At 43.4% G+C, this 23814-nt stretch overlaps 1 protein-coding gene and 1 non-coding gene across 2 annotated transcripts in view; one reads left to right on the top strand and one right to left on the bottom strand.

Moving 5' to 3' along the window:
* The window catches only part of SLC6A4 (solute carrier family 6 member 4), a 42741-nt gene extending 33239 nt beyond the window's left edge, over positions 1-9502 (top strand). Inside the window, exons 13-14 of the mRNA XM_066363596.1 lie at positions 4490-4657; positions 8743-9502. Coding sequence (XP_066219693.1) covers positions 4490-4657; positions 8743-8817 — 243 coding nt within the window. The 3' untranslated portion in view covers positions 8818-9502. The remainder of the gene's footprint in view (positions 1-4489; positions 4658-8742) is intronic.
* A 2053-nt stretch (positions 9503-11555) lies between these two features.
* TRNAT-AGU (transfer RNA threonine (anticodon AGU)) lies at positions 11556-11631 on the bottom strand. Its single transcript has one exon. It is a non-coding gene; the product is annotated as a tRNA-Thr (tRNA).
* Positions 11632-23814: the final 12183 nt, after the last annotated feature.

Consider the following 23814-nt stretch of genomic DNA (forward strand, 5'->3'; position numbering starts at 1 on the left):
TTAAGCCCATTGTTATTTTTTTGTGTGTTTTGTTTTGTTTTGTTTTTGTATTTTTCCCAAGTTACAAGTGGGGAGAAGTCAGACAGACAGACTCCCCCCACATGCGCCTGACCGGGATCCACCCGGCATGCCCAGCAGGGGTTGATGCTCTGCCCATCTGGGGCGTTGCTCTGTTGCAACCAGAGCCATTCTAGCACCTGAGGCGGAGGCCATGGAGCTGACCTCAGCGCTCCAAGCTATTGCTATTTTAATCCTCACAATTCTATGAAGTAGTATAGTTCCAATACCTCATTTTACATTTAAGGAAACTGAGGTTTAGAGATATTAAGTAAAGGGTCCAAGGTCACATGACAATTAAGAACCATTTAAGGCCGGGGAAGGATTTATTGTGCTGCTCATAAGGCCCTGGGAAGGGTCCTTGCAATTTTGTGTCCATATATATATATATTTTTTTGTATTTTTCCGAAGCTGGAAACGGGGAGGCAGTCAAACAGACTCCCACATGTGCCCGACCGGGATCCACCCGGCATGCCCACCAGGGGGCAATGCTCTGTCCATCTTGGGGCGTCGCTCTGTTGCAACCAGAGCCATTCTAGCGCCTGAGGCAGAGGCCACAGAGCCATCCTCAGCGCCTGGGCAAACTTTGCTCCAGTGGAGCCTCGGCTGCAGGAGGTGAAGAGAGAGACAGAGAGGAAGGAAAGGGGGAGGGGGTGGAGAAGCAGATGGGGCTTCTCCTGTGTGCCCTGGCCGGGAATCAAACCCGGGACTCCTGCACGCCAGGCTGACACTCTACCACTGAGCCAACCGGCCAGGGCTGTGCCCATATTCTTTTTTTCATTTTTCTGAAGCTGGAAACAGGGAGAGACAGTCAGACAGACTCCCGCATGCGCCCGACCGGGATCCACCCAGCACGCCTACCAGGGGCGACGCTCTGCCCACCAGGGGGCGATGCTCTGCCCATCCTGTGTGTCCATATTCTTAAAGATGCTCCACAAAGGTCTTCAGGCATGACCTGAATCATAAGCAGAACCCATTTTTATTGCCAAAGGACCTGGGTGACAAAGTTCAGTTTCAAGGGTTGCCCATTTGCTCAGACGTGCTCAGTGTTCACTTCCTCCTTGCTGCACGGGCCCCTGCTTCCCTCCTGGCGTCCGTCTTAAGGAGATGTTTGCCCGAAGAGGATCGGGGCCCCACTAACATCCCAAGCGTGCTCCAAGGTAGCCCTGGGGTCAACTGACTCCGTGCACGTCAGCAGGGACCACTGTCTTGTTCTTTCATTTATCTGTAATTTTATTTTGGGGGCAGCCGCTTTTTGATCTTTTAGACTTCCTTCAACCCAGCTGCAGCTTGTAAGGCGTAGCTGGGCCATCCATTTTGTCTGAGGACATCTCTGCCTTTAGCACATAGCTGTGCCGTCCCCCTCTTTGAAAACAGCCCTTTTTTTTTAATCTGTTTTGACTTTCTTAGCCATTTATTTTTTGTTGGTGTTGTGTGTTTGTAGATTTTATTTATTAATTTTACAGAGGAGGGGTAGTAGTGAGAAGTATCAACTCATAGTTGCTTCACTTTAGTTCAGGGGTCGGGAACCTATGGCTCACAAGCCAGATGTGGCTCTTTTGATGGCTGCATCTGGCTCGCAGACAAATCTTTAATAAAAATAATAATAACGTTAAAAATATAAAACATTCTCATGTATTACAATCCATTCATTTCCTACCACTCATGTTCATGGTTGCAGGTGGCTGGAGCCAATCACAACTGTCCTCCGGGACAACACCAAATTTTTATTGGATAATGAGTAATGTACCCAGGTTGTTGTATGGCTCTCACAGAATTATATTTTAAAATATGTGGCGTTCATGGCTCTCTTAGCTAAAAAGGTTCCCGACCCCTGCTTTAGTTGGTCATTGCTTGCTTGTCGTATGTGCCTTGACGAGTCAAGTCCACGGCTTTGAACTGGAGACCTCGTGGTCTAGGCCAATGCTTTATTCACTGTCTCACCACAGGCCAGGCAGTCCTTTGTTTTTTTGTACTCATTGTACCACATGTTAACCTACAAAATGAACGCTCTGCTCACCTTGCCTTTGCAATGCTGCATGTGCCTCTCCCAGAATCCCTCCTGGACTTACGTCCATTCCCCTGGATCCCGGAGGTCTCCAAAACCAGTGTCTCTGATGTGTGCTCTGGGCTCCAGTGTTCCCTAGATCTTGGCCCAGGAGTTCCTTTATTACCTTATCAACTCCCTGCGGCTTTTAAATAAAGGCATATGTATTTTTAAACCCAGAAATGTTAGTGGTTTTCAGTGACAGCGTTGGTCTGAATCACCTAGCCTGCCATTACTAAAAGCAGAAGTCCCGACATAAATGGGCTATTAATTTATATTATTACTCATGCTTCTCGATAATCTACTTAAATCCTTTCATTTGTTTTTCAAAGGAAGGAGAGACACTGGATTAGTTCCTTGAGGGAAGAAGTCCTGTTTGCTTGTTTACTTTGGCATTCCCCACACAGGGAGGTTATATTGTCCAGGGCTGAAATTTGCCAGACGACGCAATTGAGCACTCAACATGGACATAAAATTTAAGGGGGCGTCCAAAATCCCAGTAGTCAAGATAAAATGCTATTTAAATGCAATATTTCTTAAAAATCTAAATGAATGCCTAAAAGACCCCTGATGAACAAAAATAGCAACATTTTAAATAGAGACAGGATCACTCACCTCACCCTACCCTGTTGGAACCTGTTTGTTTTTTTTTTAACATAGTGCATTCAAATATTATTTATCTTGATTACAGAAATTTTGGGACCCCCTTAAATGTTCTGCTTGAGGTGAGTGCCCCACGTCTCACCCTAATCCTGGCCCCGGTCTTTTATTCTTTTCATTTCTGTGAACTTCTGGTTGTCCGGAAAACCGAGAGTGAACTCTTGGTAGGACTGTCCATGAGTTTTGGTGCCCAGCAAAGCCCACATCTGGGTTCAGGTGCATTACTCATAATTCCTATGATGGCCACTTGACTCACTTCCTCTAAAGGCAAATGCCCCAGGGCATGATGAAGAGGAGGCCAATCTGTCTTCTACTTCTGGGTTTACTTAACAGATCCCCTGCTCTGGGCTTTTTAAGGCTGCTTTAGGTAAACAATGAGTAGCTTACTAAAAATATTCTTTTTCACTGAAGCCAAGTTACAAAAAAAGAATATATTGTGTACAAGCAAGGAGGGGCTGGGGCGTGCGAAGGGGTGTGTGCAGTAACACATACTGGCCGCAGTGAGAGCACGAGACCTCGGGACTGCACCGGATTTCACACCCGACATCAAGACGGACGAGTTACTGCAGGGATGGCTCCTAACCAGACCCCCCCTTTGCTCTGTTCCAAAACTAGCTTCCTTAGTAGCCGAGTCTGGGAGCGAGGAGAGTAAGTCCAGAGAAAGGTTTGCGATTGGCCGGGCTCCTGTTTTGAAAGCTTCCTCCTGGTCTTAGGATAATAACACTGTTCAGAAGATGGATGTGTGTTTAACAATTTCCCATTTTATTACCTGCAGAGAAAGAAAAAAGAGATATAAATAGATGTTTAACTACACAAATAATTTACATTACTGTCTTCTTTATGACTATGAAATAATAGAATAAAATTAAATCAAGAGCAATAACTATTTCGGCACAGTGGTTACTAGGCAAAAACTGATATTTACACTCTCTCTGGAAACCAAACGGAGACGAGAAAACTCGTGAACTGGGTGTTGGGAGCACACCGTGGAATTTTTCTTGGCCAAAATTTTCACTGAATTTTCAAGTAACAAGCGTCCTAAGAGCTGCTCCTCGCCCCCCCCCCCCCCCATTATTCCTTTCATTATGAGGGCCTGTGGCAGGCAGTCATTCATTGTTGAGACACCTTGTTGAAACCCCAGGCTAAGGCACTTAAGCAGAACGCAGAGTGCTCACAGAGAGCAGAGAGAAGGAACACCTGCCAGGAGCCTGAGTCCTTGTTGGGTCTTGAGGACCTTATTATCTCTCCTGGACAAAGGTACCTTTCATCTGACCAAAAACAATCGCAGCTGAGAAATGCAGGAGGAAATGAAAGCAAAGCAGAGAGAAATAGGAAGTCCTAGGGCCGGCAGGGGCCATGGAGAGGTCACCCAGCTTATCCCTTCACGGTCCCGCGGGTAAGAGGGGCCCAAACCAGTTCTGACAGATGCTAGTCTCTTCCTGATTGCCCTGTAGGGGGTGCTGTGACTAACATTCTGAGGTCTTCTCATCCCCAGTAGAGGTTGAGGTGGGTAGGGGGAGAGCATCAAGATAAGAACATGGCTGTTAGATATTTGCAGAAAATGAGGCACAGAAGTCGATGAATTTTGTGTGTCAGAGTTCAATCTAAGCTATGTCATATTTTGGGAACGTCTTGAAAGTAAACCTTTACGTTTAGTGTTCATGGTATCGGAACTTTCTCTAGCTGGACAGATAACCTTTAAGATTTTTAATGTTTCTGTTTTAGTTCATTATTTGCAGTTTTTTGATGAGCCCGCCACAGCTACGACTTTTCCAGTATAATTATCCTCACTGGAGTGTCATCCTGGGTTACTGCATAGGAACCTCGTCGTTCATCTGCATCCCCACATATATAACATACCGGCTGCTCACCACGCCAGGGACGTTTAAGGAGGTATGTGTGTGTGCACGCGCGTGCGTGTGTGTGTGTGTGTGGTGTGTGTGTTCAGACTGGTAATTGTTTTGGGAGAAAAGGGTTCTCTTGTTACGTCTATTCAAAGGAGATAGGTCCATCACACAAAATTCACTTATATATTTATATACCATACACCATGGAGACCTCTAATGGCTGCCACTGTCATCTTTTTTTTTTTTTTTTCCTTGATTTTTAGAGAGAGGAGAGATAGAAAGAGAGAGAGATGGGGGAGAGCAGGAAGCATCAACTCATTGTAGTTGCTTCCTGTATGTGCCTTGACCAGGCAAGCCTAGGGTTTTGAACTGGTGACCTTGGTGTTCCAGGTCGACACTTTATCCACTGTGCCACCACAGGTCAGGTTGCCACTGTCATCTTAAGGCATTTCTCATAATCCTCAAATAAAACAGCACAGGAGCGAGCTGGTCTTTCCGGAGCGCCACAGCACGCAGCTTGGGGGCAGGGGCTGTAGCGCCCTGAATTTACCAGACAACTACTTTGCCTCCTGCTTGCCATCAGCATGGACATCATCAAATTGGTGGTGTCTGGGGTGGGTGGGCGCGTTTGCGGGGGGTAAGCTCAAAGGGGAAGAGGGGTGTTTGGGGAAAGCTAGAAGGGACGGTGCTCTATATCAACCTGAGAACTGAGACAGGCTGGTCAGTGGGCTCTCGGAAGCAAAACTCAAACATGAGACCAACATGCTCTTCTTCCTAAAACATTTTTTTTTTTCTGAAGCTGGAAATGGGGAGAGACAGTCAGACAGACTCCCGCATGCGCCTGACCGGGATCCACCCGGCACGCCCACCAGGGGCAACGCTCTGCCCACCAGGGCGATGCTCTGCCCCTCCGGGGCGACCAGAGCCACTCCAGCGCCTGGGGCAGAGGCCAAGGAGCCATCCCCAGCGCCCGGGCCATCTTTGCTCCAATGGAGCCTTGGCTGCGGGAGGGGAAGAGAGAGACAGAGAGGAAGAAGGGGCGGGGGTGGAGAAGCAAATGGGTGCCTCTCCTATGTGCCTGGCCGAGAATCGAACCCGGGTCCCCCGCACGCCAGGCCGACGCTCTACCGCTGAGCCAACCGGCCAGGGCCTTCCTAAAACATTTTATAAGAAACCTGAAGCAAGAGAACACGAGGCAATTACACATCAGCTCCTCTTAAGAACTGAGTTCATTTCTTCTTGCAAAAAGGAAAACTGAATTCTAGATGAACAGAACTCTGCAAGGAGTTACTAACTTCCTACACCCAAACCACTCCTGTCACAACCTCATTCCTTCCAAAGGGCCTTGAACTGGAGTCACTGAATTTGTTCCTTCAGATTGTCCTTCATGGCAATCGTGATGGTCCACTGGCTCTGCTGACTCAAACCCAGAGGCCAAGGTCAGGGCTGGGAACTCAGATTAACAGATGTCAGTATTCTTTGGTAACAGACTACACCTCAAATCTTGGTTATCTTTCTTGCAAATTCCTTTTCCTGCCCATAGGAAACGTCACCTCAACATGTATAATTAACACAGCTCAGATTCATTAGTTACAGAGATAAGGCTGATTGTAGGGCCATCTTTGCGGCCACTAGATAGGAACAGTGAGTTACCAGGAAGCATCATGATATACAGACAATCCATGGGGACTGGGAGGGAGAAGACCTAGTCAGCTACGACAGCTTATTCACCTTCTCTGAGCTTTAGTTTCTGCATCTTTAAAATGTGCTTGTTGGACTAGATGAACATGTCCCAAATGTTAATGTATTTTAAGGAGCAACAGTTCCATGGGATATCAATAGGCATTACTGCTGGGGAGAAGGGTATGTAGTCAGAAAGTTTTGGAGAATGCTGGATTGAGGCAAGTGAAATAGGTTTCTTTACTGTAGGACTTCTCAGAAGCCTTAATATGCCCATGTGCATGCCTAATCTCTGAGAGGGATAAAGCACGCCATGTTTTTTTTTCTCTTTTTGCCAAGAACAACAAGGGGCTGTAATTCTTCATGAATACCATACTTGATAGTCTGTAACATTTTATTTATGAGGGAGGGAGGCTTCATAAGAAATTTTGATGTGGTTAAAAAAAAGACTAAGAGAAGGTAAATTTCGGAACTCTTTTGGGCCCTGACCATATACAAGGTTGGGGTTTGTGGAGCGAGCCACCCCTGGCTCACCTGAATTTGGAGGATATCACAGGCACCTGTAGCCTAGAAGTCATCAACTCCACTAGGTCATTCACAGAAGTCCCCGGTACTCTGCACAGATACTGGTCCCTCCAAAGTAAGTGTCTAACAGTGGTTCATTTCTTAGATAACCACCTTGCAGAAGGCCAGAGCTGGGAAATTTTAAGAGCAATAGTAGTCTGACAACTGAAGTGCTGCCAAAGTACGGAAAACGAAGGCAGGCCTGGTATTTAGGGGGAATAGCAGCCAGAAGGGCAGCCGAATAGGTGGTTGGGGGTAGGGTACAAAAGCCAGATGTTCTGCCTTACAGAGTGGTTCATCATGGACCTTCCTCCACTGCACACCTGGGTGCTCTCTTCTCCTTCTGCACGACACTTAACACCAGTTAGTAGCATGATCTGTGTCCAGTTCCTAATTAGCAAGACAGAATCCTGTGAGGTCAGGTTACACCGTCTTCTGTGGGGAAGGATAGTCTGTGAAACTTTGCTTTCTGTGACTTCACCTGTCCAGGCAGCTGATGAGTGTTGCCGCAGCGCTTTTGTACATGGGTTTCCAGTGGGAGACTGGGGTATTTGAATATTGAGGCCATTTAGGAACACAGCATGTACAATTTTGTGAATTTCATTAACTGTGAAGTGGAGCTTTTTGAATTGCAAAGGCCCTGCTCCTGAAAGAAGAAGAGCAAACTCCCAGAACCGGGAAATCGAAGGGGACTGTGTACTTTTTCAATCCAAAATAAAAGGGACAACTCATAGAGCTTCACTTACTAGTACATCCAGAGAGGCTTCCCAATCTCACCCTACCTACTTACTGGATCGACTTTTCCATCAGAGATTTTACTAAGCAACTTAACAGAAGTTTTTCTAAGCTTCTGCAGTGCTGCTGTTCTTCCTTCCCTGCGTCCCTGAGCTGCTCCATGTCACCCTGAGGCTTTTACAAGGCGGGCTGTGTTTTTTTGTTTTTTTTTTTTAATTTTGTTATGTATGTGTGACTACAATTTTATTTTATTTTTAAAATTTTATTTATTTATTTTTAGAGAGGATAGAGAGGAGAGAAAGACAGAGAGAGAGAAGGGGGGAGGAGCTGGAAGCATCAACTCCCATATGTGCCTTGACCAGGCAAGCCCAGGGTTTTGAACTGGCGACCTCAGCATTTCTAGGTCGACGCTTTTATCCACTGTGCTACCACAGGTCAGGCGCGGCGGGCTGTGTTTTTCATACATAAAGCCCAAGCATATTTCAGGTCTGTCTTAAAATTTCTGTGTACCTCAGCTGTTTCTAATGTAAAAATTCTCCACCTTTTCCCTGTGGTAAGCACCATGTCAGCGTGAGATTACTTTAGGAGTGATGATTTCAACAGTCACATCTTTTTTAATGTAATTATGTGGTGATCTGCACTAACCAGTATGCCTTCACAGATGGGTTCACTAACTCAGTAACATCCTGGCTGTTATGTGGCTGATGACACTGTGCAGCGTGTCTGTTGCGTGTACGCAGGGCTGAGGGAGAGGCGAGGGGGGCAGAATCCAGCGCTCACTCTGCCCCCCAAGCCCATGACCTCCTCCTTCCCGAGAAAGAGAGAAAGATGCATTTTCCCAAATCATCAAAGGCGTGTAATAGACCAGCAGGGGTACTATTGAAGGCTCATCATTTTCTCCCATTAGTGATTTAATGAGTTTCATAATTAGTTTACAGATGCTTATAGTTCCTGAATATTTCATTTTAATTCACACTTGAGAGTGAATAAATTGGGAATTCCTCTCCTAAGGAAAATCGGTGAGACTATTCCAACTTACTATTAAATGCCGACAAAATGCTATTTTAGCTGTAATACTAATGTTGAAATGTTTTTTTTTCAATTCTGTTAAATTACGAGTATGTTTATAACATAATATTTTCTTCCCAACAGCGTATTATTAAAAGTATTACTCCAGAAACACCAACAGAAATTCCCTGTGGGGACATCTGCTTGAATGTCGTTTAAAACACTTCAATGGAAGAAAAATGGCTTCCCAACAACTTCTTCCTCTAGTTCTGAGAAGCCACGCCTCGCCTTCTCCCTCCAAGTGAATGAGTTTCCAGCGAAGTCTGACAGCGGAAGGGTCTTCTTCATAGAGACTCAGTCCCAAAGACTGTGGTGCCCAGACTCTTAAGGCCTCCAGCCACATCTTTCTGTGAAATTTCCTGGATATCTTACCATGTTAGACTCTGTGATCAGCTGAACTGAACTATTTTGGATGCTTGAGGGTGTGTATGGAGGTGATGGAAACCACCATGTAATCAGGATTAGGCTTAGAGTCAAGTCTGTGAACGTCTCTCCTGTATCATTTCTCATTATGATCACTGGTATCGGACATCTGTTTGCTTCTGAAGTTTTCATTGTTCATGGATGCATAAACCATGTAGGAGAAAACAGGGATCTTGTCTAGCTAGCCATGTTTTCTGAGTAGCATAGAACTCTGCAGCTGAAGCTGCTAGAACCCTGTAACCCATGTGCTGCTGTAGCATCAGAAGAGAAAGATGTAAGAAACTAAATTGAAAAATAATGTGTACATGTGAGCACATGTATCTGTGTGTACTATTGTTTAGTGTATTCTTATCTTTATTACAATACTTTGGTCCTATTACAAACTATATGACCTTCCTGTAATTTTTCTTACATTAATCAATTCTACCTACTCAAATGTGTATGTATGTCATTATTTGAAGAGTATAATTATTACAACACGCTCTGCCACCTTCTCCTTTTGCAGGGACACTACTTGAATCCACACACCTTCCTTTATGGGCCAGCCTTAGCATTTGCTGAACTTTATTGTCATCTTCCTGTCTCTTTCTGCTAAACACTTAGGATAATGTTCCACAGGCAAACCTGGCTTATTTCATTAGTCACTGTGGCTTGACCATGAACCACTTTGAATAGGGATATTGACAAATTCATCTTCAATGTTCAGTTGGCTGATTTAAGTTCTGTATACTTCAAATGACTTGAGTTTGACTGTTGAGGTTATTTTGCTTTGTGAAGAGAGGCTAAATCCAGTTTTTACTTATAGTGTACAGAGATTTGGCACCCTGACCTAAACCAAGGTCATCCTCAATTCAAAAGTAATTGGAGAGTCTGGGATAGTCTTAAATGGACACTCCTCCAGCCCCAATCCCTTGGTCCTTTGCCGGGGTCCAGCCCTGGGGGGAATCCAGGGGTCCCACAGGAAGAGACGGCGTCGGCGCGAATCGAGTGAGAGAGCCGAATTCTTTTCTTTCTCTTTATTCTCTAGTTAGCATTTACTGCCAGGCATCTCTGCCAATGGCTTTTTATGCACACACACTAAGTTACAATCACATGGTATTTTGAATACATCATTGTTTTAGTTCCACTATGGTTACATATTTCCAGATAACAGTTAATTCATATCTATAAGCTACAAATCAGGTGGTAAGTCATTCAAAGTACAATTATACAATAACTTGAATAGTAATAACAATATCGGTACAAACTTCTAAAAGATTAGTACTAATTAATAACTATTTTACTGTTGTTGTGAGTCAAGGGCGCAGAGAGAGATAGCAGACGAAATCATCAAGGACTAGCAAAGGACTACCGCTTGCTCAGGCAAATAGCCTTGAGTTCATGTAGTGTCCTAATTCTTTTTTCACAAGACTACAAAAGGCTTGCTATTTAAGAAACTGACATAGTATTAAGAGTAACTTTTACTTAAAGATACATAGAGTGCACCTGCAAGATATCTAGTAGCAACATAATATCAGAAGGCATTAATTGCTATTGCTGCTATGAATCCCACTACATTCCTCTCCTTATTCTTGGAAAATACAAAAATCTCATGAGAATGTTTTACTGAGAAAAGCCCAGCAACTGCCTTCAGTGACAAAACAAGTCTTTTAACAAAACATTCTTTACTTGCCAGCTGCGCTCCTATCCAAGGCCACGCAACGGGCCACTCCACTCCACTTTACCTAAGATTCTAATGTCTAGTTAAACTTGATTCATTTACTATATTCATACACTAGTTAAGTTCTAACTTTATTCTTCCTAACATGATTAAGAAGAAGAAATTCTCCTACAAACTTAACCCTTTATGAGGGATATCATGGCCAGCCTCTTAAGTTTATGAGCCCAGTTCAAGGGGCTTACAGGCTTTTCTGTGGAACTTACACCTTCTGTCTCATTTCCAAAGAAATTACTATGAATCTACAGGGAAAGCACGGTACTATTATCCTTGTGCCATAAATAATAGCACACACCCAGAAACAGGGGGATATAAGGCCAGATTAATTCAAAAGGGGGAAGTATTGTTGTGCCTTTCCTTTGCGGTGACTTTGTCAACCCGCAGCCATTGGTCTTCACTGCGGTGACTCTATCAACCAGTAGCCATCAATCTTCTTTTTTTTTTTTTTTTTCATTTTTCTGAAGCTGGAAACAGGGAGAGATAGTCAGACAGACTCCCGCATGCGCCCGACCGGGATCCACCCGGCACGCCCACCAGGGGCGACGCTCTGCCCACCAGGGGGCGGTGCTCTGCCCATCCTGGGCGTCGCCATGTTGCGACCAGAGCCACTCTAGCGCCTGAGGCAGAGGCCACAGAGCCATGCCCAGCGCCCGGGCCATCTTTGCTCCAATGGAGCCTTGGCAGCAGGAGGGGAAGAGAGAGACAGAGAGGAAAGCGCGGCGGAGGGGTGGAGAAGCAAATGGGTGCTTCTCCTGTGTGCCCTGGCCGGGAATCGAACCCGGGTCCTCCGCACACTAGGCCGACGCTCTACCGCTGAGCCAACCGGCCAGGGCCATCAATCTTCTTTTACTGTGACTTTGTCAATCAGCAGTTGTGGATCTTCTCCTGCTGTGACCTTGTTAGCCAGCATTAGTGGATCGGCTCCCAACAGTCCTTCCTGGTTGACTACCAGGATTGTGAGCCTCCCTCCCTCCCTCCCTCCCACCCTTCCTTCCTTCCTTCCTTCCCAGACTCTTGCATGCACTCTGACCAGGATCCACCCGGCCACCCCATCTGGGGCCAATGCTCGAATACCAATCTATTTTTAGTGCCTGAGGCTGATGCTCAGACCAACTGAGCTATCCTCAGTATCCAGGGCCAACACTTGAACCAATTGAGCCACTGGCTGTGGGAGGAGATAATTTTCCAGATTGAGTCTGTAAGGCTTATTGGAAAAGATTCAGTTAAGTAACCTTTCAAATTCTACATATAGCCCTTCATACAGATTGAATAAATTTGGCCTTTGGTAACATCTGGTTTTCAGATACATGGGTAGAGAATCAAATTTTACCTTGTATGGGGCCTTTCTTTTCAAAATCTTAAAGGGAATAAATCCTAACCAATGATAAGATGACTCAATTATCTAGATTGCTATCACTTCAGTCTTCTATACAAATCAACTTTAATTCTAACAACCTTGTAAAAAGATGCTTCATATAACAGAGGCCTGGCTTTATTCATTTATAGTTCCTCCTATCTTGACCTCCTTTCCCCAACAGTTTTCCCTGGCCATCTTCCTGTGTTCCCCCTACATCCTTCTATTTCTGATTTCTGTTGACTTTTCCAGGAGGATATTTTCCTTATAGATGAGAGCAGCTGAGCTTTCCAAAATATTACAGGAAGAGAGAAGGGGGGGGGGGTAAAAAATATTCTGTACTGACCTACCTTCATTATCTTTAGTCTTTTTTTTTTTTTTTTTACCTTATTTTCATTCTCTTTGCTTTCTGGCATGCTTATAGGCAAGAGTTATAGAAGGGCAATGTATTCAGTGGTCAATAGCCTTGCAAATTTAAGAAGTTACTTTATAAAGATATTTGGACGTGGAGTCTCCCTGTCCCACACACACTTATGCATTCTCCAAATATAACATTTTTAAAAGCACCTTTTTCAAATAGAATTAGAGTTTTGCCAAGACAGGTGTTAAGGGAATTATACAGTTGTTTTGAAATTTTTTCAAACTTCACTAGACTTAAAAAACAAACAAAATTCCTTGGCTGGTTGACTCACTGGTAGAGCATCGGCCTGGCATGTAAAAGTCCCAGGTTGGAATCCCAGCCAGGGCAAAGAGAAGAAGTGTCCATCTACTTCTCCACCCTTTCCCCTCTCCTTTCTCTCTGTCTCTCTCTTCCCCTCCTGCAGCCAAGGCTCCATTGGAGCAAAGTTGGTGCAGGTGCTGAGGATGGCTCCATGGCCTCCGCCTCAGGCGCTAGAATGGCTCTGGTGTCAGCAGAGCAACGCCCCAGATGGGCAGAGTATCACCCCCTGGTGGGCATGCCTGGTGGATCCCTGTTGGGCGCATGTGGGAGTCTGTCTTTCTGCCTTCCTGCTTTTCACTTCAGAAAAATACAAAATAATAATAATACTAATAACCCTAAACCTCTGTTCTATATAGTTTGCATTTACTTGGCCCCTATTTATCAATACTATTATGGATTTTTTTTAAAAGGGCAGGCTTAAGAGTAGGTAGATGGACTTTAAAATAATCTTTTAAAGAAACTTTACATTTAATGGAGCATTTACATAAAAATAAAAAAACAAAAATGAAACTGAACTATAAAGTCACTTAAGTACAGAAGTTAATGTTTTTGCTGTTTTTATTAGTAAGAAATAAATACCCAAGAAATAGGCAAGACAAAGGCATGGAGGTAATTCAATTCATTGAGGTTGTATCCTATACGGATATACATTGAAGTCCAAGAATTTAACTTTCTTCCAGAAAACTTATAACCCATTTACCACTTATTCTACTTGTTGCATGGAATACATATAACTTGTAACCTAAATTCATTGCTCTGCCGCCCTAGCCAGAGATGGATGCAAATACCCTGACAGATCCAAATTCAGTAGAATAGCTCCAAAATGAAAAAATTGAAAATCAAATCTCAAAATAAGGCCAAAAGTTATTCTGTGAAATGTGTCACTCCCTCACCAGCCTTCTTTGACTAATCTTGTTAATTTGATACCACCAATCTCAAATTTTAAGTATGAATTTCCACTTAACTCATGTGCCCCATCCCACCTCTTACAAGGGAGATTATTCCTCTACAATTAGAATTTTATTCTTTCTGATAAAGTAGGAAAAACTGACTTGATTTTTCTATCTGTTGTATAATTGATTTGGAGTTTACTGTCAAAGCAAAGCTTAAAACGAAGGAAGGCAATGGCTGAACTCTGCTGCTCTTAGACATATCTTTTTTTTTTTTTTTTTTTCTGAAGCTGGAAATGGGGAGAGACAGTCAGACAGACTCCCGCATGCGCCCGACCGGGATCCACCCGGCACGCCCACCAGGGGCGATGCTCTGCCCCTCCCGGGCGTCGCTCTGTCGCGACCAGAGCCACTCCAGCGCCTGAGGCAGAGGCCAAGGAGCCATCCCCAGCGCCCGGGCCATCCTTGCTCCAATGGAGCCTCGGCTGCAGGAGGGGAAGAGAGAGACAGAGAGGAAGGAGAGGGGGAGAGGGGGAGGGGTGGAGAAGCAGATGGGCGCCTCTCTTGTGTGCCCTGGCCGGGAATCGAACCCGGGACTTCTGCACGCCAGGCCGACGCTCCACCACTGAGCCAACCGGCCAGGGCCTCTTAGGCATATCTTTAGAAAATGCTTAGTCACCCGATGGTACAATCCGAGCCCGGTTCCTTTCTCAGCACATCCCTTTACTCCTAAATCAACACCTGGTGCTTAAGATACCATTAAACACACCAGCAATCAGAGGGCATTTTCACCCTTCCTTTTTTGTTTTTGTTAGGGAGGGGTGGGGAAGAGGAGCAGTGGGTTTCTCACTGAGACTAAGCTACAGTCTGTCATCCCCACGAGTAATGTAATAAAAGCAGAACAGTTGTATGCTAAGTGGAAAGAAGCTGTATATTTTAAAGTTACCATGGAGGTCACACATTATTTAAAACACAAGGAGAGTTACAAAAAAAAAAAAAGGCTATAAATTAGGAAGGTGAGCTTAGTGCTTGCTTGAAAAGCATGTTAGAGAATGAAATTTATAAATTCAAATATGAAAAAAGAAATGTCAAGACTGGGAATATCCCTATACTGTCGAAAGCTTGTCTGGTCTACTTGAAACAGTCAGAATTTGTTCTTCAATATCAGAGATAAGTCAATGATATTTATTAAAATTTGTTGTTTAGTTCCATGGAATAACTATTTCAAAGCTCTAAATTTTTTTTTTGTATTTTCTGTAGTATCACCCTTTTCCCTCATTGCTTAACTGTCTCTAAATTTTAATGAGAAACAATATTTCAAAGTTCAGATAACTACATTAAAGGCAGAAACACACCTGGTGACCAAACTAATTTCTCTGTTCTTTTCTTTCTTTCTTTCTCTCTTTCTCTTTCTTTCTTTCTTTCTTTCTTTCTTTCTTTCTTTCTTTCTTTCTTTCTTTCTTTCTTTCTTTCTTTCTTTCTTTCTTTCTTTCTTTCTTTCTTTCTTTCTTCTTTCCCCTTCCTTTCTTCCTTCCTTCCTTCCTTCCTTCCTTCCTTCCTTCCTTCCTTCCTTCCTTCCTTCCTTCCTTCCTTCCTTCCTTTCTTCTTTCCTTTCTTTCTTCCTTTCGAAGAGAGATAGACAGACTCCTGCATGAACCTTGACTGGGATCCACCAGGCAACCCCCCTTACCCCTGTCTTAGGCCAATGCTGAATCAACTGAGCTATTTTTAGTGATTGAGGCAGATGCTCAGAACAACTAAGCTATCCTTAGCACCCAGTGCTGACACTCAAACCAATCGAGCCACTGGATGAGGGAGAGGAAGAGTGAGAGAAGTGGGAGAGGGAGGGGGAAGAAGCAGATGGTCACTTCTCTTGTGTGCCCTGACTGGGAATCAAACCTGGAATGTCCATATGTCGGGCCAATGCTCTATCCACTAAGCCAACTGGTCTCCATTCTTCTTAAAATCTGGAAATTTGTAAAGAAAGGTAAACTTAAATTTTATTTCCTCTACTAGAATAAAATAATAACCCCTTAATTGGTTTAGTAGGCATTTCTCACATTGAACAAGATAAGCATTTTAGGATGGGGCCTCAAATATGTCCTTTTGTATCATAAAGTTGCAATCTATTCAGTATTGTTTCTTTTTTAAATTTTTTTATTTTTAAATTAAATTTAATGGGGTGACAATAATCAACAAGAGTAAATAGGGTTTCAGTGAACATCTCTATAGCATTGAAGCTGTTTATTGCGTTGTGTGCCCATCACCCAAAGTCAAATCATTTTCCGTCGCTGTATATTTGTCTCTTATCTCCTCTCCCCCTCACTCTCCCCCCAGGTAACTATTTCACTTTTATCTATGTCCATGAATCTCAGTTTTGTGTCCCACCTATGTGTAAAATCATATAGTTCTTAGCTTTTTCTGATTTACTTATTTCATTTAGTATAATGTTTTCAAGGTCCATCCATATTGTTGTAAGTGACAATATATTATAATTTCTATGGCTGAGCAGTATTCCATTGTGTGTGTGTGTGTGTGTGTGTGTGTGTGTATATATATACCTTATCTTCTTTATCCAATCTTCTATTGAGGGACACTTAGATTGTTTCCATGTCTTGGTCACCGTGAATAATGCTGTGATGAACGTGGGAGTGCATGTGTCTTTGTGTACCAATGCTTTCGAGTTTTTTTGTTTGTTTTTTTGGTAAATACCCAGTAAAGAGATTGCTGGGTCATATGGTAACCCTATTCTTAATTTTTTGAGGAACCACCATTCCTTCTTCCATAATGGTTGTACTACTTTGCATTCCCACCAGCAGTGAATGAGGGTTCCTTTTTCTCCACAGCCTCTCCAACACTTTTTATGACCTGTCTTGTTGATAACAATCTAACAGGTGTGAGGTGATCTTTTCTTAAGCTATGTATTTCAGTTTTGGTTTTTTCATGGGTGGTTACCTTTGCTACTTCAGACCTTTATCCCTCCCCTTTTATATTATGTTTTCAAAGATTATCTTTGTTTATATTTAACCTTATTGGAGCTTTTACTTGTAGTTTTGTGTTGTTTTGTTTTTTATATCCAGTAAATAACCCCCTTGAGTATTTCCTGCAGTGGGGGTTTTCTGGTGATAAATTCCCTCAGCTTTCGTATATCTGGAAAAGTTTTTATTTCTCCTTCATATCTGAAGGACAACTTTGAAGGATGTAGTATTCTTGGTTGATAATTCCTCTCTTTCAGTACTTTGAATGCTTGGATCCACTCTCTTCTGGCTTGTAGTGTTTCTGCTGAGAAGTCTGATGATAACCTGATGAGCCTTTCTTTATATGTTAAATTCTTTTCCCTAGCTACCTTGAGGATTATTTTTTGTCATTGATTTTTGACATTTTATTACAATGTGCCTTGGAGAACGCCTATTTGGGTTGAGGTAACTAGACATTCTGTTTGTTCCTTGGATTCAAGGATCTAACTCTTTCCAGAGGCTTGGGAAGTTCTCATCAATTATTTGTTTGAATAGTCTCTCTATTCCCTTCTCCCTCTCTTCTTCTGAAATACCCATTATTCTTATACTGCTCTTTCTGATGGAGTCAGACAATTCTTATAGAGCTCTCTCATTTTAAAAAATTCTCGAGTCTCTCTCTCTCTTCTTCCCTCTTTATCATCTCTACTTGCCTGTCTTCAATGTCACTGATTCCCTCCTCTATCTGTTCTGTCCTATTAGCTAAACTTGCTAGCTCATTTTTCAGTTTATGTATTGAACTGTGTTTCTTTGTTGTGTTGGTGTTTTTTTTTTCAGGAACAGAGAGAGAGTCGGAGAGAGGGATAGACAGGGACAGACAGGAACGGAGAGAGTTGAGAAGCATCAATCATCAGTTTTTCGTTGCGAGACCTTAGTTGTTCACTGATTGCTTTCTCATATGTGCCTTGACCGTGGGCCTTCAGCAGACTGAGTAACCCCTTGCTCAAGCCAGCGACCTTGGGTCCAAGCTGGTGAGCTTTTGCTCAAACCAGATGAGCCTGCGCTCAAGCTGGCAACCTCGGGGTCTCGAACCTGGGTCCTCTGCATCCCAGTCCGACGCTCTATCCACTGCATCACCTCCTGGTCAGGCTCTTTGTTGTTTTTAAGTGAGAGGAAGGGAGATAGAGAGACAGACTCCTGCATGCTCCTGACTGAGATCCACCCAGCAACACCCATCTAGGGCTGATGCTGAATCAACCAAGCTATTTTTAGTGCCTGAAGCTGATGCTTGAATCAAGCATCTCTTTTCCCTTCCCCACTGGCTGAAAGAGGGAAAAAAAGAGAGAAGGGGGAGAGGGTGGTGAAGAGAAGCAGATGGTCACTTCTCATGTGTGCTCTGATTGGGGATCAACCCAGGATGTCCACATGCCAGGCTGATACTCTATCCACTAGCTAACCGGCCAGGGCTCATCTCTGTCTTTATTTATTTATTTTTTATTTTTTTAATTTTTTTTTTTACTTTTATTAATTTTTAGAGAGGAGAGAGAATGGGGGGGGGGAGGAGCAGGAAGCATCAACTCCCATATGTGCCTTGACCAGGCAAGCCCAGGGTTTTGAACCGGCAACCTCAGCATTCCAGGTTGACGCTTTATCCACTGCGCCACCACAGGTCAGGCCTCATCTCTGTCTTTAAAGTTTCAATCTCCTTGGTGAGATATGTTTTCTGAGCTCATTAAGTTGCCTATTGGTATTTTCTTGCATCTCATTGAGTATTTTCAGAACTTCCAATTTTGAATTCTCTATTGTTTAACTCCAAGGTTTCCATGTGATTGAGATTGCTTTCTGGAGATTTTTCATTTACTTTCTGAACTGTGTCTCTTTCTTGGGTAGTCATGGTATTCCTTCTTTTCTGCCTTGAGGGCATTTTAGAGTGGTATTGTTAAAAAATCAAGTAAAGAACAACAAAAAATATAAAAATAAGCCTGACCAGGTAGTGCTGCAGTGGATGGAGCATCAGTCTGGGATGCTGAGGACCCAGGTTTGAAACTCCTGGGTTGTATGCTTGAGCATGGGCTCATCCAGCTTGAGTGTAGCTTAACAGCTTGAGTGCAGGGTCGCCAGATTGAGCATAAGATCATAGACATGACCTTGTGGTTGCTAGCTTGAGCCCTAAGGTTGCTGGCTTGAAGTTCAAGGTCACTGGCTCAAGGTTGCTGGTTTGAGCAAGGGGTCACTGGCTCAGCTGCAGCCCCTCAGTTAAGGCACATATGGAAAGTAATCAATGAACAACTAAAGTACTGCAACTGTGGGTTGATGTTTCTTATCTCTCTCCCTTCTTATCTGTCTGTCCCTGGCTGTCTGTCTCTCGCTCTTGCTAAACATATATATATATATAAAATAAATTTATATATATAAAATAAATTTAGCCTGACCAGGCGGTGGCGCAGTGGATAGAGCGTCGGACTGGGATGCGGAGGACCCAGGTTCAGGACCCCGGGATCGCCGGCTTGAGTGGAGGCTCATCTGGTTTGAGCAGAGCTCACCAGCTTGGACCCAAGGTTGCTGGCTCGAGCAAGAGGTTACTCCATCTGCTGAAGGCCCACGGTCAAGGTACATATGAGAGGGCAATTGATGAACAACAAGGTGTTGCAACGAAAGACTAATGATACATTTTTAAATTTATTTTATTTTTTTTACAGAGACAGAGAGTGAGTCAGAGAGAGGGATAGACAGGGACAGACAGACAGGAACGGAGAGAGATGAGAGGCATCAATCATTAGTTTTTTTCATTGCGCGTTGCAACACCTTAGTTGTTCATTAATTGCTTTCTCCTTTGTGCCTTGACCGTGGGCCTTCAGTAGACCAAGTAACCCCTTGCTGGAGCCAGTGACCTTGGGCTCAAGCTGGTGGGATTTTGCTCAAACCAGATGAGCCCATGCTCAAGCTGGTGACGTTGGGGTCTCGAACCTGGGACCTCTGCATCCCAGTCCAATGCTCTATCCACTGTGCCACTGCCTGGTCAGGCCATTTTTAAAATGTAGCAAATTAAATGAGTTTTATTTGTATAAAAGTAGAGTTCCCTCTTTAAGATGCATAGAATGCCCCTTATGCAGTAATTTAGTCAAAAATGCTCCAAGTCAGATTGTGAGACATCAGTGCCTTATGATGTGAACCAACTGTCATAACTCTAACATGATAATTTGTTCAGTCTCGTTTAAAAAGAAACTTCCAAATTCTTAAGGTTAAAATAAAAATTTTAATTGTATAATTGTCAAAACATATACACATCCCCCAAGACATCACTGCTTGGCATTTGCCAATATTTAGCATCAAAACTATCTAGAATTAGAGACATTAAATTTCAATAAAGCTGCCTGACCAGGCGGTGGTGCAGTGGATAGAGCGTCAGACTGGGATGCGGAGGCCCCGAGATTGCCAGCTTGAGCATGGGCTCATCTTTTTTTTCTTTTTTTTTAATAATTTTATTTTTTTAATGGAGCAACATCAATAAATCAGGATACATATATTCAAATATAACATGTCCAGGTTATCTTGTCGTTCAATTATGTTGCATATCCATTACCCAAAGTCAGATTGTCCTCTGTCACCTTCTATCTAGTTTTCTTTGTGCCCCTCCCCCTCCCCCTATCCCTCTCCCTCTCCCCCCTCTCCCCGTAACCACCACACTCTCATCAATGTCTCTTAGTCTCACTTTTATGTCCCACCTACGTGCTCATCTGGTTTGAGCAAAAATTTACCAGCTTGGACCCAAGGTCGCTGGCTCAAGCAAGGGGTTACTCGGTCTGCTGAAGGCCCGTGGTCAAGGCACATATGAGAAAGCAATCAATGAACAACTAAGAAGTCGCAACGCGCAACGAAAAACTAATGATTGATGCTTCTCATCTCTCTCCATTCCTGTCTGTCCCTCACTATCCCTCACTCTGACTCTCTGTCTCGTAAAAAAATTTAAAATAAAAAAATAAATTTCAGTAAAGCTAATTATAATTCTTTGCAATTTGTGCAGACTTATGTGCTTTCACATATACCAACTCATTTGATCATCAGAGCTCAGAGACAGGTGTTATTTCCCCAGTTTTGCTGATGAGGAGCCTGAGGTTCGTAGGGGTTAATTGATTTACCCAAGTTCACACAGCTGGCAAGTTCCAGAACAGGCCTTATGCCTAGGTTTTCTGATTGCTGGCCAAAGGTTATTTGCATGTCTGTCTTTAAAATCATCATCTACAAAAGTATAAAAAAAGATACTAAATTCAACAAAGTCATGAGGGGTATGTTCTCAACAAACAAGGACATGCATTCTCCTACATAACCACAATACAACCAGCAACATAGCAACATCAGGAAGACAACTTTACTATATTACTGTCATCTAATCTTAGACCCCATTCAATAATGTCTTTTTTTTTTTTTGTATTTTTCTGAGGTTGGAAACGGGGAGGCAGTCAGACAGACTCCCGCATGCGCCCGACTGGGATCCACCCGGCATGCCTACCAGGGGGCGATGCTCTGCCCAACTGGGGCGTTGGTCTGTTGCGACCAGAGCCATTCTAGCGCCTGAGGCAGAGGCCATAGAGCCATCCTCAGCGCCCGGGCCAACTCTGCTCCAATGGAGCCTCGGCTGAGGGAGGTGAAGAGACAGAGAGGAAAGAGAGGGGGAGGAGTGGAGAAGCAGATAGGTGCTTCTCTTGTGGAGGAGTGGAGAAGCAGATAGGTGCTTCTCCTGTGTGCCCTGGCCGGGAATTGAACCCGGGACTCCTGCACGCCAGGCCGATGCTCTACCAGAGACAACCAGCCAGGGCCAATAATGTCTTTTTAACAAAAGGAATACACTCCCCAATCATACTTTTTCTTTAAGTTTCATGTCTGTTTCTTTCTGTCTGGAAATATTTCCCAGTCTTTCTTGGACTTTCAAGAATTTGACACTTTAAAATGCCCAATTTGATTTGTTTGATGATTGATTCCTCAGGATTAGATTCAGGATATGCGTTTTTGGCAGAAACATCATGGGAATGATGTTCTGTTCTCACCACATCCTAGCCGGTGGAACACGATTTGATTTGTCCTCATACTGGTGGTTCATTTCAATCACCTGAGTAAGGTAGTGTTTGCCAGGTTTTCCACTGCATTCTTTTTTTTGTAATTAGTATTTTGAAGGGAGGGATTATTCTGAGACTGTGCAAATATCCTGTTCCTTATCTAACTTTCCATTCTTTTTTTTCTTTTTTTTTTCTTTTTACAGATTTTTATTCAGTGGATAACCCATTATTATTTCAATGCTCAAATTGTCCCACATCTAGCCAGTGGGAGTGAGTCCTTTCATGCTGACTGTCTCCTTTTGACACGTTCCCCTAATTCTTGAAAAACTTCCTTTCTGGAGTAAGATATTTCAGTACATCTTATACTCTCTGCCACAGCCACTTCTCTAAGAAGCCGATTCCTTTTAGTGAAGACTGTATTTAGAAACCAAGATCTAGGTGCTAGCTTACGCTCATTGCTATTGGGGTGTCACTAATACCAAGTCCTCTCACTGGACTATACTAGTGTGTGCTGTCACACACATTCGCATCTGTAATTATTTCTCTATCATGAAAACTATGAGTTCACACCATTATCTCCAGTTCCAACACCAAACTACAAAGTTCATTCTAGTTTGCTCTCTTCCTATTTAGAACTCCTTCTAGGACAGTGAGTAAACCTGGTTCCCATTATCCTGAATACATTTATCAGTATCCCTGCATATAAGCAATATTCCGTTGCTGCTGCCACCACCCTCTAAATCCCATTCAGGTTCTGACAACTCTTGCTGGGACTGCCCCCTCTACAAATGCCCTTCTTACCCTGCGCAGACCAAAAACCCCTGTTAGGCAGTCACCACAGCCACCCACTGCCTTCCCTTCCCCACTTGGGCTCTGACATTCTGCATGGGCCTCATCTCTGTGTGGATCACCCCTTACCCTCATCTGGGCTGCTCCTACACAATGCTCTTCTTCACTGTGTTTTGGTGACACCCAGCTCTGGGCCATGGTAGCTTTCCCTTCCTGAGCCCCATATAATGGCTTATGGGCTGAATCATTAGGGATGGTAAAAAGGGAAGAGGACTAGTTTACATTAATACATAGTTACACATATAGCCTAAAAGAGCTATCACTTTCTTTAAGGGGCAGAATGAAGAGTGGGATTAGCAAGCAGTCTAGTGGGATTGGCAGTTTGAACAAAGCATTTTCTAGGGCAGAAACTTTAGTATTAAAGTATATTCTTACGCTTTTTCCAAAACCCCAACTTTTCCTGCTAACTATTCCTTTAATTCTTCTTTAAAGCTCTGTCTTAACACAATTAACAAAACTCTACATTTGTCATATAGCCCCCAATTTGCTGAATGCATGAAAATACATTCACTCGTCTAGCCCGGTTTCCCTCCATCGTTATTAAGTATGGCTCATGTCACACATTTTGCCAAAAGCAAAAAACTTTTCATACCCGTGAAAAGAACTAGATAGGATTGAGAAGGGCTCAAGTCCCTTCTCAGCTGCTACCAAAGTAACCTTAGATAAGTCACTCAACTTTACTGGCCCCATCTCCTCATGGGCAGAAATGTAACTATGATGATAAATACTAATATTTACTGTGTGCCGTCAGTCAGGCACAGCGTTACACACATCATTTCAAGCTATTTTATGGAGACAGTTATCTCCATTTCACAAATAAGGCAAAAAATAAAGCATAGGGAACAAATAATTTGCCCAAGATTAAGCAGCAAGTGGTAGACCCAAGACTTCCAAGTCTCGTCTCAAACATGTCACAGTGCCTTAAAAAAAACCTTAAATTGCAGGGGCTGTTAGATGTCTAAGGCCATTTCAGTTTAAAATTTCTAATTCTAAGAAATATTTAACAGATACTAAGGCAAATGAAGTTTGAGGCAGTATAGTAAGAAGCTAGGAAAATTCCTTGCCCAACTGGCTGAACAATTTAGAGTATACAGAAGGTCAACTCCCACAAATAACATCCAGGCTTAGTAATATTTTAGTTCCAGGCCCAGAAAAGTAGTAAAACTAGATGGGCAACGCCAGGACCAGCTGCAA

The sequence above is a fragment of the Saccopteryx leptura genome, chromosome 2, assembly GCF_036850995.1.
Source record: "Saccopteryx leptura isolate mSacLep1 chromosome 2, mSacLep1_pri_phased_curated, whole genome shotgun sequence".
Lineage (NCBI taxonomy): Eukaryota > Metazoa > Chordata > Mammalia > Chiroptera > Emballonuridae > Saccopteryx > Saccopteryx leptura.